This window comes from Nyctereutes procyonoides, unplaced genomic scaffold (genome assembly GCF_905146905.1).
Source record: "Nyctereutes procyonoides isolate TBG_1078 unplaced genomic scaffold, NYPRO_anot_genome, whole genome shotgun sequence".
NCBI classification, from domain to species: domain Eukaryota; kingdom Metazoa; phylum Chordata; class Mammalia; order Carnivora; family Canidae; genus Nyctereutes; species Nyctereutes procyonoides.
The window spans coordinates 6,835,815-6,850,276 of record NW_026575128.1 but is presented as its reverse complement, the minus strand read 5'-3'; the positions used below and the strand labels follow the sequence as shown (position 1 = coordinate 6,850,276).

Here is a 14,462-nt window from a genome sequence, read left to right as displayed (position 1 = left end):
TTTTTGGCTTGCAGTCACATGTTCCATTGATCTTTTATTCTGGAGCATAACTTATTGGGTGGTTGATAAATGGAGTGGCCTTTATTATTTCTTTTTCATGTTTATATAGTTGAGTTCAGTTATGTTGAATGTGGTTTATAAATCATCTACACTATGATTCTTTTTATTTGTCCTTTGTTTTCTTTTGGAATTCTGAAATTTCACCAGGATGTGTCTTTTTTTCTTCTCCTTTTTGGTATTTGGTGGGCTCATTCAGTCTCAAATATTTGTATTTTTTGTTTAGGAAAATTTTCTTCTTTTATTTCACTTTTCCATTGTTCTCTCCTTTGGGGAAGACTTTGAGATTGTTCTTAAACCTACTGATTCAGTCTTTCCATGTCATCATATAGGCTATCTTTTCTAGCTCTTTTACTTTGTTTTATGTTTTTTTTTTTTTTTAAGATTTTATTTATTTATTCATGAAAGACACACAGAGAGAGAGGCAGAAGACACAGGCAGAGGGAGAAGCAGGCTCCACGCAGGGAGCGTGACATGGGACTTGATCCCGGGTCTCCAGGATCAGGCCCTGGGGCTGAACGCGGAGCTAAACTGCTGAGCCTCCCAGGCTGCCCTGTTTTTGTTTTTGTTTTTTTTTTTAAACAGAACTTTATCACTGGGATTTCCAATAAAATTTTAAATTTTGCAGTCATTTTCCTATTTCCAAATATTCTCTCATCTCCTTTTCATAGTTGTTTTTAGTTTTTTGCATCTGTAGCCTCTTAGATATTTCAGATACCACTTAAAATACTTTTTAGAAGTTTCCTTGCTGTAAATTAATTGCTTCCTTCTGGAGTATTTGTTTTTTTTTTTCCTTCTGGAGTATTCTGTTTATTCACCTTGAGCCTTCTCCTTCATGTAGTTATTTTATTTCAGAAACCTGGGATCATTGGTTGTTTCTTTACATTTATATATATCAGATACTGTTAAATTTTTTATTTATTTATTTATTTATGATAGTCACAGAGAGAGAGAGAGGCAGAGACACAGGCAGAGGGAGAAGCAGGCTCCATGCACCGGGAGCCCGATGTGGGATTCGATCCCGGGTTTCCAGGATCGCGCCCTGGGCCAAAGGCAGGCGCTAAACCACTGCGCCACCCAGGGATCCCCGAGATACTGTTAATTTACTACAGCCAGCGATGGTGTTTCCTCTGTAGTTACATAGATATCTGGGTAGTTCTTTTTTCCTTTTAGGTTTCTGCCTTGAATGGGGAGACACACTCTGGGTTTTAGTGGGCAAGATGTATCAAGAAGCAGCCTTATGTTCTTGCCTCATTGATGAGTAGTCGGTAGGAAAGTAAGAGGCTGGAATGCTCACACTTGCCAACATGAGACTTTTATAGACTAAAGTGGAGCATGTGAGTGTCTTTAGCTCCTGGGTAGAGTTGCCTTTGCTCTACTCCCCTCTTCCACTCCTCCCCGCCCCCCGGCCCTCCAGTCTCTTTTATTTTATTTTATTTTATTTTTTATTTTATTTTATTTTATTTTATTTTTATTTTATTTTATTTTATTTTATTTTATTTTATTTTATTTTATTTTATTTTATTTTATATTTATTTATTTATTTATTTATTTATTTATTTATTTATTTATTTATTTTTTATCAAATTCCGTCTTAAAAATCCTCTACACCCAGCATGGGACTCAAACTCACAACCCACAGATCCAAGTTGCATGCTCCACTGTTGATTGAGCCCCACCCCCTCCATCTCTATTTTAAAGATCCAAAATCACCTCAGACTTGGCCCTGCTTCTGTCTTAGGCCCTAACATTTTTTTTCTTTTTATTTATTTATGATAGTCACACACACACACACACAGAGAGAGAGAGAGAGAGAGAGAGAGAGAGAGAGGCAGAGACACAGGCAGAGGGAGAAGCAGGCTCCATGCACCGGGAGCCCGACATGGGATTCGATCCCGGGTCTCCAGGATCGCGCCCTGGGCCAAAGGCAGGCGCCAAACCGCTGCGCCACCCAGGGATCCCCAGGCCCTAACATATTGAAATAGGAACTATCCCTATAGCATGCCAACTTTCATTAGAACAGATTTCTGGCTAAGAGCAAACCCTGTTTGATGCTGATCTAATTTTTATTAGAAGTTTTATATAGTTATAAGTTCTCAATAAATGTTGGCTGTTTTGTTACAAATATAAACAACTATCTATCTTGTGACGTAAAAGTGATTTAAAAATAAGCTATATGAAGAAAACTATATGAGGGCATGTATTTGTTTTTGGTTTGGGAGTTTTCACATAAGGATTTCTTTTGTTTTTTCTAAATTATATTTTACTCTATTTGGCCGTGTTTTATGTTGTGAATTTGTATACTTTGGGTTGAAAATTACAGCTTTTGGGGGAGTGAGGAAAGATGCCAGAAGGTATGATAGAATGTAACAGTAATGTTACTTTTCTTTTTCCTTTTTTGCTTTTTCAGTTTGAGCAGAAAACTGGTGCAGTTTTTGATGAAATTGTAGAGAACTGTAAGTACCGCTTTAGAAAAAAAAACAGTCATGTCTTTAGATAGATAATAATTGAGTCTCCATTTATCTGTAACAGCTTTTGGTTAGGGCTTACTAACGTGATGGTACAATTTGATTCAGTTTAGATCTCATCACCCTGTTAGTATTTTTAGCAAGTTAATCTTAATTTTGTAAGAGTTTTAGTTTTTTTTAGTAAATATTTTATTTTCAGTTATTAATGTTGAAATATAGCCACACTTTGTCTATGTATGAATCATATAGAAGTTTAGACATACCATTTGGTAAAGGTTTCTACTTTGTTTAAGGGTCTCTTAGTTTTCTGTGTATATTCTTTCAGTGTTACATAATTCTCTTAAAAAAAAATCCAGCTTTGTTTCTTAGTATTATAAAAGTAATACATTCAATTTTATGATACAAAAATGAAAAAAGCAGAGAATGAAAGTCTTTGTCTTTACTGTTCTCTGAAGATAACCAGTTTTAAAAGTTAAATATATATCTTTCCAGACTTTTTTTCTGTGAATATTCTAGATCTATATATGGTGAATGGGGACGTATGTCTGTAGGGATCATGTGGGTACTGTTCTTGCTTTTTTCATTCAGCTGCTTATACATCTTTCTGTGTCAATGGATTTTGAATTATTACGTCCTTTCTGATGGCTACTTGGTATTTTATTATTTGACTGTATTATAATTTAACCAACTTCCTGTTTTATATATGTATTTTCAGTTTTTCATTATTTACAAACAATATTGAGTATGTATTCCTATATACATTTTTGTCTACTTGTTAAAGTAGACAGAGGGAGTATATCCTTTTCTCTAGAATAAAGTCTAAGAATAGAACTGATGAATCATCAAAGGATGTTTGTGTGCTTATGAAGGATGGATTTTGTTATCTAGAGTTACAGAGTCAAAGAGAATATACATTTTTTTTTCTTTAAGGTAACTTCCATTAGAATCTATGACTGCTGTTTTTTTCTCTTTGGAATTAGTTTATTAATATTTTTTGAGAGATAATAGGTTTTTGGACTACATATTGAGAGGTAGCTAGCTCTCCTGATCTTTAGTGGTCTTGGAATAATCGGGAAGTGCATTCATTCATGTCTAGTCTGGGCTTTGAGGTTGCAAAAACTGTGACTGCCAGCTTGAGCCCGTGTCCATGCTGTCCCTGTTGCCTTGCCTTCCTCACAGTGTGGCAGCCTCAGAGTAGTCAGACTTTTTTCATGATTGGCTCAAGCTTCAAGAGTAATTCAGTGAATAAGGCAGAAGCTGCATCTTTTCTGACCTACCTTCAAAAGCATCACTTCTACCACAGACTCTTGGCTACAAGGGAGTCACAAGCCTGCTCAGATGTAGGAGAAAAGGATATGTAGACCTCACTTCTTGATAGAAGGGCCAGAGTCACATTGTAAAAAACCATGTAGATGAGAGATACTGTTGCAGCCATATTTGGAAAATATGGTCTGCCTTCACAGCAAATAATGCTGCCATAGGATATTTTATTATGTATCAGAAGATGGCCTAAAAAATTTATCCTTTAGGTCTGTATTTGGATCTTCATAACTTTAAGTACTTCCTGTAAAATAGAAATACAAACTGATGAATTTGATCATCTGTGGTTTTTTTTTACAAAGTAACATTTTGTCTTTTTTTAAGATTTTATTTATTCATGAGAGAGAGAGAGAGAGAGAGGCAGAGGCAGAGACCTAGGAGAGGGAGAAGCAGGCTCCATGCAGGGAGACTGATGTAGGACTTGATCCTGGGACCTTGGGATCATGCCCTGAGCTGAAGGCAGATGCTCAACGACTGAGCCACCTAGGTGTCCCAGGTTTTACTAAGTTTAACATTTGGACTGGCTCTTCAGTGTTGCCTAATTATAAATATTTGTTATTTTTTAAAAAGATTTTATTTATTTATTCATGAGAGACAGAGAGAGAGGCAGAGACACAGGCAGAGGGAGAAGTAGGCTCCATCCCGGGACTCCAGGGTCATACCCTGTGCTAAACCGCTGAGCCACCCGGGGATCCCCCTAAATATTTGTTAAATAAATAAATACTCTTTGCCCATTTCTTAACACTTTTTTTCATGACAACTCACAGGTCTTTTACATTTTATTTTTTTTAAGATTGTATTTATTTAGAGAGGGAGCATTTATGCTCACGAGCAGGGGGCGGGACAAAGGGAGATGGAGAGAGATTCTCAAGAGGACTCCATGCAGAGCTTGGGAGTTGATGTTGCAGAGCTCCATCTCAGAGTCCTGAGATCGTGACCTGAGCCAAAATCAAGAGTCATATCCTCAACTGACCGAGCCACCCAGGTGTGCCAGGCTTTTTAAACACTGTAATAGTAGTTAAGGTGAGTCAACAGGCATGGTAAAGGATAAATCTGAAAGAAGATTCAGGTATACTTTAAAAAAGATAGACAAATCATTCATTCAGAAAATTTAACTTTTAGAATCCATGACCTAAAGTTCTTTTAATAATGGAATAGGGCTTTTTGATCTCCTTTGTTTTATTTCCTTTTGTCTTTTCCTAAACAAATGTTTTTAATTTAAAAATTGTCATCTTTTTACCATCACGATTTTTAGTGTTGGTTAAAAAAGTTTTCCTTATCTTTTGACTATTTGCTATCCTAGTTTCTTGTAGTACTTAGAAAATATTTTTGTAAAATATTAAATAAACATAAATATGACATGTGAGCTATATTAAAAATAAAAACCCTTGGCTTCATCACCCAGCTTTTTAAGAATGTACATTATCATGCCATTTTGTTCTTCTCTCCAAATAGCTATTATCCTGGATTTTGCTTATTTCCTTTACATTATTAATCAAGATGTTGTTTAGTTTTGTTTATGGACTTTGTGTTGTTTTTGAATTATACTGTATACGTTGCTACTTTTTAAAAATTATATATTTCTGAGATTTGTACTGTTGCATGTAGCTCTTGTCCATTTATCACTGATATGTATGTATTAAATACATTATAGTTTTTATTTATTTTTTTTAAAAAATTGGTACAAGGGATCCCTGAGTGGCGCAGCCGTTTGGCGCCTGCCTTTGGCCCAGGGCGCGATCCTGGAGACCTGGGATCGAATCCCACGTCGGGCTCCCGGTGCATGGAGCCTGCTTCTCCCTCTGCCTGTGTCTCTGCCTCTCTCTCAATCTCTGTGACTATCATAAATAAATAAATTAAAAAAAAATTGGTACAAAACACATATCCTAAAATTTAGCATCTTAATTACTGTCTTTAAAAATTTATTTATGCATTTTAGGGGGGAGAGAGAAAGAGAGCAGGGGGCCCCTGTGTGAGCAGGGGGCAGGGCAGAGAGAGGGAAAGACACCAGCCTCAAGCAGGACCCGAGATGGGGCTCAATCCCAGGACTCAGAGATTATGAACTCAGCAGAAACCAAGAATTGGGTGATTCATTGACTGAGCCATCCCTGTGCCCCCCATCTTAATTATTTTAAGATTATTTTAATCTCAGTGTTTTAAGACTGAGCCACCCAGGTGCCTTTATTTATTGTCTTTTATTTTTTTAAGGAAATAAATATATATATATATATATATATATTTTTTTTTTAAGATTTTTATTCATTTATTTGAGAGAGAGAGAAGGAAAGAGCACAAGCAGGGTGAGTAGCAGAGGGAGAGGAAGAAGCAGGCTCCCAGCCCAGCACTGAGCCTGATGCAGGACTTGATCCTAGGACCCGAGGATCATGAAGGGACTCATGACCCCTGAGCCGAAGGGAGACACTTAACTGATTGAGCCACCCAGGCATCCCCACCCAGTTGCCTTTAAAATAGCCTTTTTAAAGAATTTTGTTTGAAAGATTTTATTTAATAGAGCAAGAGAGTACACATGAGTGGGGGAGGGGTAGAGGGCGAGGGAGAAACAGGCTCCCTGCTCAGGGCTCCATCCCAGGACCCCGAGATCATGACCCGAGCTGAAAGGCAGATGCTTAACTGACTGAGCCACCCAGGTGTCCCAAAATAGTCCTTTTAAAAAAGAACTTTTGTTCAAACCACATTTGTCACGTCAGTCTAGTTCTTTTGGTTGGGCTTCTTTGACCTCCACTCAAACATGAACATACTTCAGAGATTCCCCATCTGTAATCTTTGGGATCCAATTTCTTTTTTGGGGCCCCTAGAAGTCAGATTGTAGGAAGTACATTGATTGCTATTGTTTCTTTTCTTTTCTTTTTTTTTTTTTAAGGTTTTATTTTTTTATTCATTCATGAAAGACAGAGAGGCAGAGAGACACAGGCAGAGGGAGAAGCAGGCTCCATGCCCGGAGCCTGATATGGGAATCGATCCCAGGTCTCCAGGATCTTCCCCTGGGCCAAAGGCAGTGCTAAACCGCTGAGCCACCCAGGGATCCCCTATTGTTTCTAATATTGAAAGGTCTTGGGACGCCTGGGTGGCTCAGGGGTTGAGCATCTGCCTTGGATTCAGGGATTCTGGGAGCCTGCTTCTCCCTCTGCCTATGTCTCTGCATCTCTCTCTGTGTCTCTCATGAATATTTCCATTCTGCTTCATGAGCCTAGCAGAAAATGTTACAGGTCTCATTGTCACCACTGCAATAAACTGTCTCAGTGTAGCCATACGTCATACTGTTTCTATTGCAGCAATTCAACTTTACATTTGTGGATGTATTTGTAAAGGAATAATGTGTTTCCAGTAAAACTTTGGACACTGAATTTTGTGTTTTTTTTTTTTTTAAGATTTTATTTATTTATTCATAGACACACAGAGAGAGGCAGAGACACAGGCAGAGGGAGAAGCAGGCTTCATGCAGGGAACCTGATGTGGGACTCGATCCCGGGTCTCCAGGACCACACCCCAGGCTGTAGGCGGTGCCAAACCACTGCGCCACCATGGCTACCCTGGACACTGAATTTTGAATTTCACACAATTTTCCATTGTCAGGAAATGCTTTTCCTTTGATGTTTTTTTTTTTTTCTCCAACCATTTAAAAAATGTGAAAACCATTCTTAGCTCATAGGTTGTATCAAAAAACTCCCCCCCCCCAAAAAAAAAAACAGTTGGCTTCTGGATTTGGTATGCAGGCATAGTTTACCTGCTCTTGCTCTAGAGTGTATATATGGGAAGATGATTGCTGAGGCCTAAGCTGTGTATATTCTCAACTTTACCAGAAATGCAAAATTTATTTTCCTAAGTAGTTTAATCTATTTACACTTAGACCATTGTGGTTAGTTTTGTTTGCTGTGTATCTGGCAAACACTCATATTATCAGACTTTGAAATTTTGTCAGTATGGTGGGTATAACATGGAATCAATATTTTTAAAAAATTTGCATTTCCTTCATTAATAATTTAGTTGAATTTTTTCATGTTTATTATCCATTTCTTATTCCTCTGGCAAAATGCCTGTTTAATTAAATCTCTTGCCCAGTTGCTATTGGGTTGTTGGTCTTTTCTTTCTTTCTTTTTTTTTTTTTTTTTTTTTGTTGGTCTTTTCTTAACTGAATTGTGGAGCTCACTAAATACCCTGGAGAAAATTTCGTGGCTTATAGCTATTGCAAATAACTTCTCCAAATCCATGACTTTTTAAAGTTTTTGCATAAGCAAAAGTTAATTTTAATGTGGTTGAATCATAGTAAATGTGTGAGTTTTTTCCTTTATGTTTGCTTAAAAAAATGTTTTCTTTATGAAAATCTTACCAGGCTGAGGTCAGGAAGATCTTGTATATTATTTCCTGAAATATTCATTGTTTTTCTCTCTCACATGTAGGTCTTGATTTATCTTAGATTTAATTGTTTATATATCTTCGGCTAGGGAACTTTTTTTGTTTTTATCATAATGCTAACAAATTGTCTCCACCATTTATCAAGTACTGTTTCTTTTTTCTGGTGGTCTGGAAAACTACTCTATAATGTGTATCTGGGCTTTTTTCCATATTTTCAGTTAGGCTATTTGTTTATTCCTAGGCCAGTACCATGTTGTTTTAATTAATTTGATATATAATAAAGTCTTGATAATCTGATATTTAACATCCCAGAAATTGCCTATTCTTGCCAGTGTTCATTTTAGAAATATTTTGCCAAGTTCCTAACAAAGCAAAATCAGATAACAAAAAAAAAAATCTTATTGGGAATTGATTGGAATTTTCCTGAGTCTGTAGATCAGCAGAGAGAATTTGTATGTATGTAGTATTGAATCTTCTGTGAACTTGGTATCTCTTTCCATTTATTTAAAACTTTAATGCTTTTCTATAAATTTTTATGATCTATAAATCATTATCTTGCAACCTTTTTTTTGTTTTAGCATTTATTATTGTTTTAGCATTTAAATCTTACTTATTTTTAGATGTAGGATAGGATAAGATTAGAGTTCATTTTTTTTTTCCACATAAGTAGCTTACTATGCTACTGCATGTTAAATAATTCATCTTTTCATCTAAATAGTTAATGTTTTTGCCACTGAACTGAATTGGCACTGAGATGTATTTAAGTTCTATATATGTGGGAATCTCTTTTTGGAAAATTTACAAAATTCTGTTAATTTTTATATATTTATAAAATATATTAATACCAAATATTAATATTTATTTCTATACTAGTATCATTGGTTTTATTTGTACTATTATAAGAAATATTTATTATCATTATGTTATTACTATGTATGTATTGGCTTTTGGGTATTGATATTTATCTGCTATGTTAAGCCTTTACCTTTTATCTTGTTATTTTATTTTATTACTTTTTTAATGTAGGCTCCACGCCCAGTGTGGAGCCCAGTGTGGAGCCCAGTGTGGAGCCTGAACTCATGACCCTGAGATCAAGATCTTAGCTGAGACTAAGAGTGGGACACTTAACCAACAGCCACCCAGGCGCCTCATCTTTTCTTATTTTAATTTTTTTTCTTATTTTAATTTTTTAAAGAGGTATTAGAGGAAGAGGGAGAGACAAACTCAAGCAAGGTCTGTGCCTATCTCGGATCCCAAACTGGGGCTTGATCTCATGACTCTGAGATCACAACCTGAGCTGAAACCAAGAGTTGAACAGAACACTTGGCCAGCTGCACCACCGAGGCTCCCCTAAATCTATTATTATTTTAAAATTTCAGTCTTTGGTTATCCATACATGCAACCATATCAGCTAAAAATGTTTCATTTCTTTTCCCCAGTGACAACTCAAATTACATAATTTACTATTTTTGTTAAAACCTGTAGGATTAAATTAAATGATAATCATGGTACTTGTCACCTTTGATTAATTTATGAGTCCAGTTAATTCTCATATTTTGTTATTTAGGGCTAATTATTGTTAGTTTCTGTCACATAGGCTTAGGCTTTATTACATTTAAAAAATATATTCCCAGGGACCCCTTGTGTGGCTCAGTGGTTGAGTGTCTGCCTTTGGCGCAGGATTACTTGATGGTTTTAGTCTTAGCTTTTATAATTAGGTTCATCATCCACTTCAAGTTAGTTTTTGTATATAGTGTAATATAGGAGTCAAATATATAATTTTTATGTGTGGATATCTAGTTGAGTCAGCACCACTTATGGAAAAGATTATTCTTTCTGATTGATTTACCTTGGTACTTTTGTTGAAAATCAGTTCATCTGCATGTTGAGTCGATTTCTTGGTCCCATGATGTTCTTTGGATCTATATGTCTATTCTTATGCTGATACCACACTGTCTTGATTAATTTTATACTAAATAACATATCAAATTTGTTTTACTATTCTAGATATTTTGCATTTTCATGCAATTTTGCAGAAGCAGCTTGTCAATTTCTATGAAAAAACTTACTGGGGTTTGACTGGGATTATGTTGAGTCTGTAGATCAGTTTGGGGAGAACTGATATCTAAATAATAATGTGTTCCAATTCATGAATATTATATACCTTTCAATTTATTTAGGTACTTCTTAAATTTCTCCCAGCAATATATTGTAGTTTTCAGTGTACAGGTCTTTTACATATTTTGTTATCTTTATACATTTTTAATTTCTTGTGCTATTGTGAGATAATGAAAAGTTAAATTTATTATTGAGGTACAGTGTACAGATAATAAAATTTACCATATTTTAAGATTATTTTTAATTTAACTTTTTTGAAATGATTATAGATCTAAAATGAGTTCATGTAAGTCTTCCAACTCTATTATTTTGTTTTTTAAGATTTTATTTATTTATATGAGAGAGAGCATGAGCAGGGAGAGGGGCAGAAGGAGGGAGAGAAGCAGGCTCCCTTTGAGGAGGGAGCTTGAGGCAGGGCTTGATCTCAGGATTGAGCCACCCAGGTGCCCCATTCCACCTCTATTGTTTTTTGTTTTTTGTTTTAAGATTTTATTTATTTATTCATGAGAGACAAAGAGAGGCAGAGACACAGGCAGAGGGAGAAGCAGGCTCCATGCAGGGGATGTGGGACTCTATCCTGGGTCTCCAGGATCACACCCCAAGCTGCAGGCAGCCCTAAACCACCAGGGCTGCCCTCCACTTCTATTGTTAAATGTTTTGTCTGTAGTCCCTTGCATTTACATATATATTTTAGAATTTCCATATAAATTTATACAAATAAGCTACTGGGACTTTGGAATTGCAGTATCTGTAGATTAATTTGGGGGGGAGAAATGACATCTTAAATATATGGAATTTTCTTATTTAGGTTTTCTCTAAATGTCTAAATAATTTTTAGATTATTAAGTTTTTATTTTTTTATTTATTTATTTTTTTAAATTTTATTTATTTATGATAGTCACACAGAGAGAGAGAGAGAGAGAGAGAGAGAGAGAGAGAGGCAGAGACATAGGCAGAGGGAGAAGCAGGCTCAATGCACCGGGAGCCCGACGTGGGATTTGATCCCGGGTCTCCAGGATCGCGCCCTGGGCCAAAGGCAGGCGCTAAACCGCTGCGCCACCCAGGGATCCCCTAGATTATTAAGTTTTTAAATAACCTTATACTTCTTATTCTATAGATTTTGTACGTATTTTATAAAATTTAAGTATCTGTTTTTTGTCCAATATTTCGTCTGGATTTTTTATTTGTGGATAAATTGATGGACAGCTTTCCCCCACAGAGATAGCCAGTTATTCCTTCCTAAGTAAGTTAATAATCATCCTTTCTTTGCTTACTTGAAATGTAGTATTCCTATTTTTCATTTCAGTGTAATGATTGAAAAAAATATTTTTTTCTCGTTTCCAAATGACCTTTATTATCTTTGTAGATATCCTCCCTCAGGTTGAGGACTTTGTCTTTATTGTTTGCTGAAAGATTATTTTTCATGAATGCATATTAAATTTTGTCATGATTTCTCTTTACTGAGATGGTTAATGTTTTTTCCTTTATCGTATTATGTGGTAATTGATTTTTCAATACTTTTTTTTAAGATTTTATTTATTTATTCATGAGAGACAAGATCCCAAAGTTCCAGGATCATGCCCTGAGCCAAAGGCAAATGCTCAACCTCTGAGCCACCCACGCATCCCTGATTTTTCAATACTAAACCCACTTTGCATTCATGGGATAAATCCTACTTTGTGATGATGTATTATTTGTTTTATATATTTACATTCAATTTGCTAATATTTTAAGTGTGCCAATATTTTAAGCACCTATGTTTATGAAGGATATTGATATAAAGTTCTTTTTGTTTCAAAGATTTTATTATTTATTATTTTAAATTTTTATTATTTATTTATTTATTTATTTGAGAGAGAAAAAGAGAGATCAAAGCTGGGGAGGAGCAGAGGGAAAAGGACAAACAGACTCCTGAGTATAGAGTATAGAGCCCCATCCAGGGCTTGATCCCACAACCCTGAAATCATGAGCTGAAATCAAGAGTCAGATCTTCAACTGACTGAGCTACCAGGCACTGCAAGTTCTCTTTTGTAATGTGTTTCTCTGGTTCTGGTTGCAGAGTAATACTGGCTTTATAAAATTAGGAAGGGATGCCTGGGTTGCTCATTGTTTGAGTGTCTGCCTACAGCTCTGGTCGTGATACCAGAGTTTTAGGATTGAGGCCCACATTGTGCTCCCCGTGGGGAGCCTGCTTCTCCCTCTGCCTGTGTCTCTGCCTCTCTTTCTGTGTCTCTCATGAATGAATAAATTCTTTAAAAATATTAGAAGTATTCCTTTCTCTTATATTTACTGAAAGAATTCATGTAAGATGAGTATTACATTTCTTTAAATGTTTAATTTATTAGTAAAGTCTTTGGGCCTCGTGCTGTTCAGATTTTCTTTTTCTTTCTGGTCTTATTTGGCAATTCACACCGTTCAAGGCATTTGCTTTAAGTCAGCATAGTTGAATAGAACTTTGCATGATGATGGAAATGTTCTGTATGTACATTATTAATGTATAGTAGCCACTAGCTATTTGTGTCAGTTGAATATTTGAAATGTCAGTGCAGAACTGAAGTTATAAGTTTATTTATTTTAAATAGCTATAGGTGGCTTTTGGTTTCGTGTATTGGACAGTGAAGATCTAATCTGTCAAATTTATTTCCATAAAGTTCTTTTTTTTTTTTTAAAGATTTATTTATTTATTTATGATAGAGAGAGACAGAGGCAGAGACACAGGAGGAGGGAGAAGCAGGCTCCATGCGGGAGCCCGACGTGGGACTCGATCCCGAGACTCCGGGATTGCGCCCTGGGCCAAAGGCGCGGTAAACCGCTGAGCTACCCAGGGATCCCCTATTTCCATAAAGTTCTAAATTTTAAAATGCATTGTCATCAAACTATTCATAGAATTTTAAAATTTATTCTTAATTGAGTTGTTGATATTTTCTTACTTTATTTTTAGCCTCTATGGAATCCTTACTGTACCTTTCATTCCTGATACTAATAATTTTTTTCTTTCTCAGTTTCATTATATTAATATTTTTATTAAAATATTTACTTGTGAAATACATAAACTAAAATTTACGGTCTCAGCCTTTTTTTTTTTTTTAATAGAGAGAGGCAGACACAGAGAGGAGAGAGAGAATCTTAAGTAGGCTCCACACCCAGCATGTGAGCCTGTCGTGGGGCTCATCTCACAACCCTGAGATCATCACCTGAGCCGAAATTAAGAGTTGGATGCTTAACTGACTGAGCCACCTAGGCACTCCTACCATCTTAGCTCTTTTTAAGTTTACAATTCATAATGTTAAGTACGTTGGCATTGTTATAGAACCAATCTCCATAACACTTTTCCATCTTATAAAACTATAACGATACCTGTTAAATAATAACTCTATTCCTCATTCCTCTAGCTGTGTCACCCACCCTTCTATTTTCTTTCTATGAATTTGACCACTCCGGGGACTTCATATAAGTGGAATCATAATATGTTTACTTTTTATGACTGGCTTATTTCACTTAACATCCTCAAAGTTCATCTATATTGTAGCCTGTTCCAGAATTTCCTTTCTTTGCAATTAGTAGAATTGGTGTATCTTGTGTTTAATGAACTCATAAGTGTAACAAAGTGAAATTATTATTATTTTACTGATGTCATTGAGGGTAAAAATTACAAGTTACTCTGTACAGTTTTATAGCTCTTAAAATGATTTTAACATTGCAATATTTTCTGGTTATAAGGGGTATGATAAAAACATAGGTTCAGGGCCTGAACAGATCCTTGTTTATCTGTATAGAAAGGGATATCAGCTGATTCTGGTGTGGCAAGAAGGGAGAGAAGATGAAAATGAAAAGTTTCATTTAAAAAATAATATAACCATGTTTTAGAAATTTTGGAATTAGAAGGAGGAATAGCAGGAATGTGTAACTATAGTTTGGGAAACAGTTGGAACTGTTTCCTCATACCTCTGTGGCATTTTGCTTCTGGAATTAATGGTATAAATTACTTTTATTTTGTTAATATTTCAATTTACTCTGCTTACAAAATAATATGTTGTAAAATATAAAAACTTGTAAATGTTTTACTTCATTAAAATGTATGACACAAATTTTTTTTTTTTTGTGCAAGGAAGGGGAGGGGCAGAA

At 35.6% G+C, this 14,462-nt stretch overlaps 1 protein-coding gene across 5 annotated transcripts in view; it reads left to right on the top strand.

Annotated features, from left to right (window-relative positions):
* LOC129520580 (zinc finger MYM-type protein 4) overlaps positions 1-14,462 on the top strand; it is a 137,794-nt gene that overhangs the window by 56,066 nt on the left and 67,266 nt on the right. For 4 of the 5 annotated variants that reach the window (XM_055341672.1, XM_055341671.1, XM_055341677.1 and 1 more), the window contains one exon: positions 2,468-2,513. The exons of the other annotated variant lie outside the window; for it this stretch is intronic. In XM_055341672.1, coding sequence (XP_055197647.1) covers positions 2,468-2,513 — 46 coding nt within the window. The remainder of the gene's footprint in view (positions 1-2,467; positions 2,514-14,462) is intronic. 5 annotated transcript variants of the gene reach the window in all.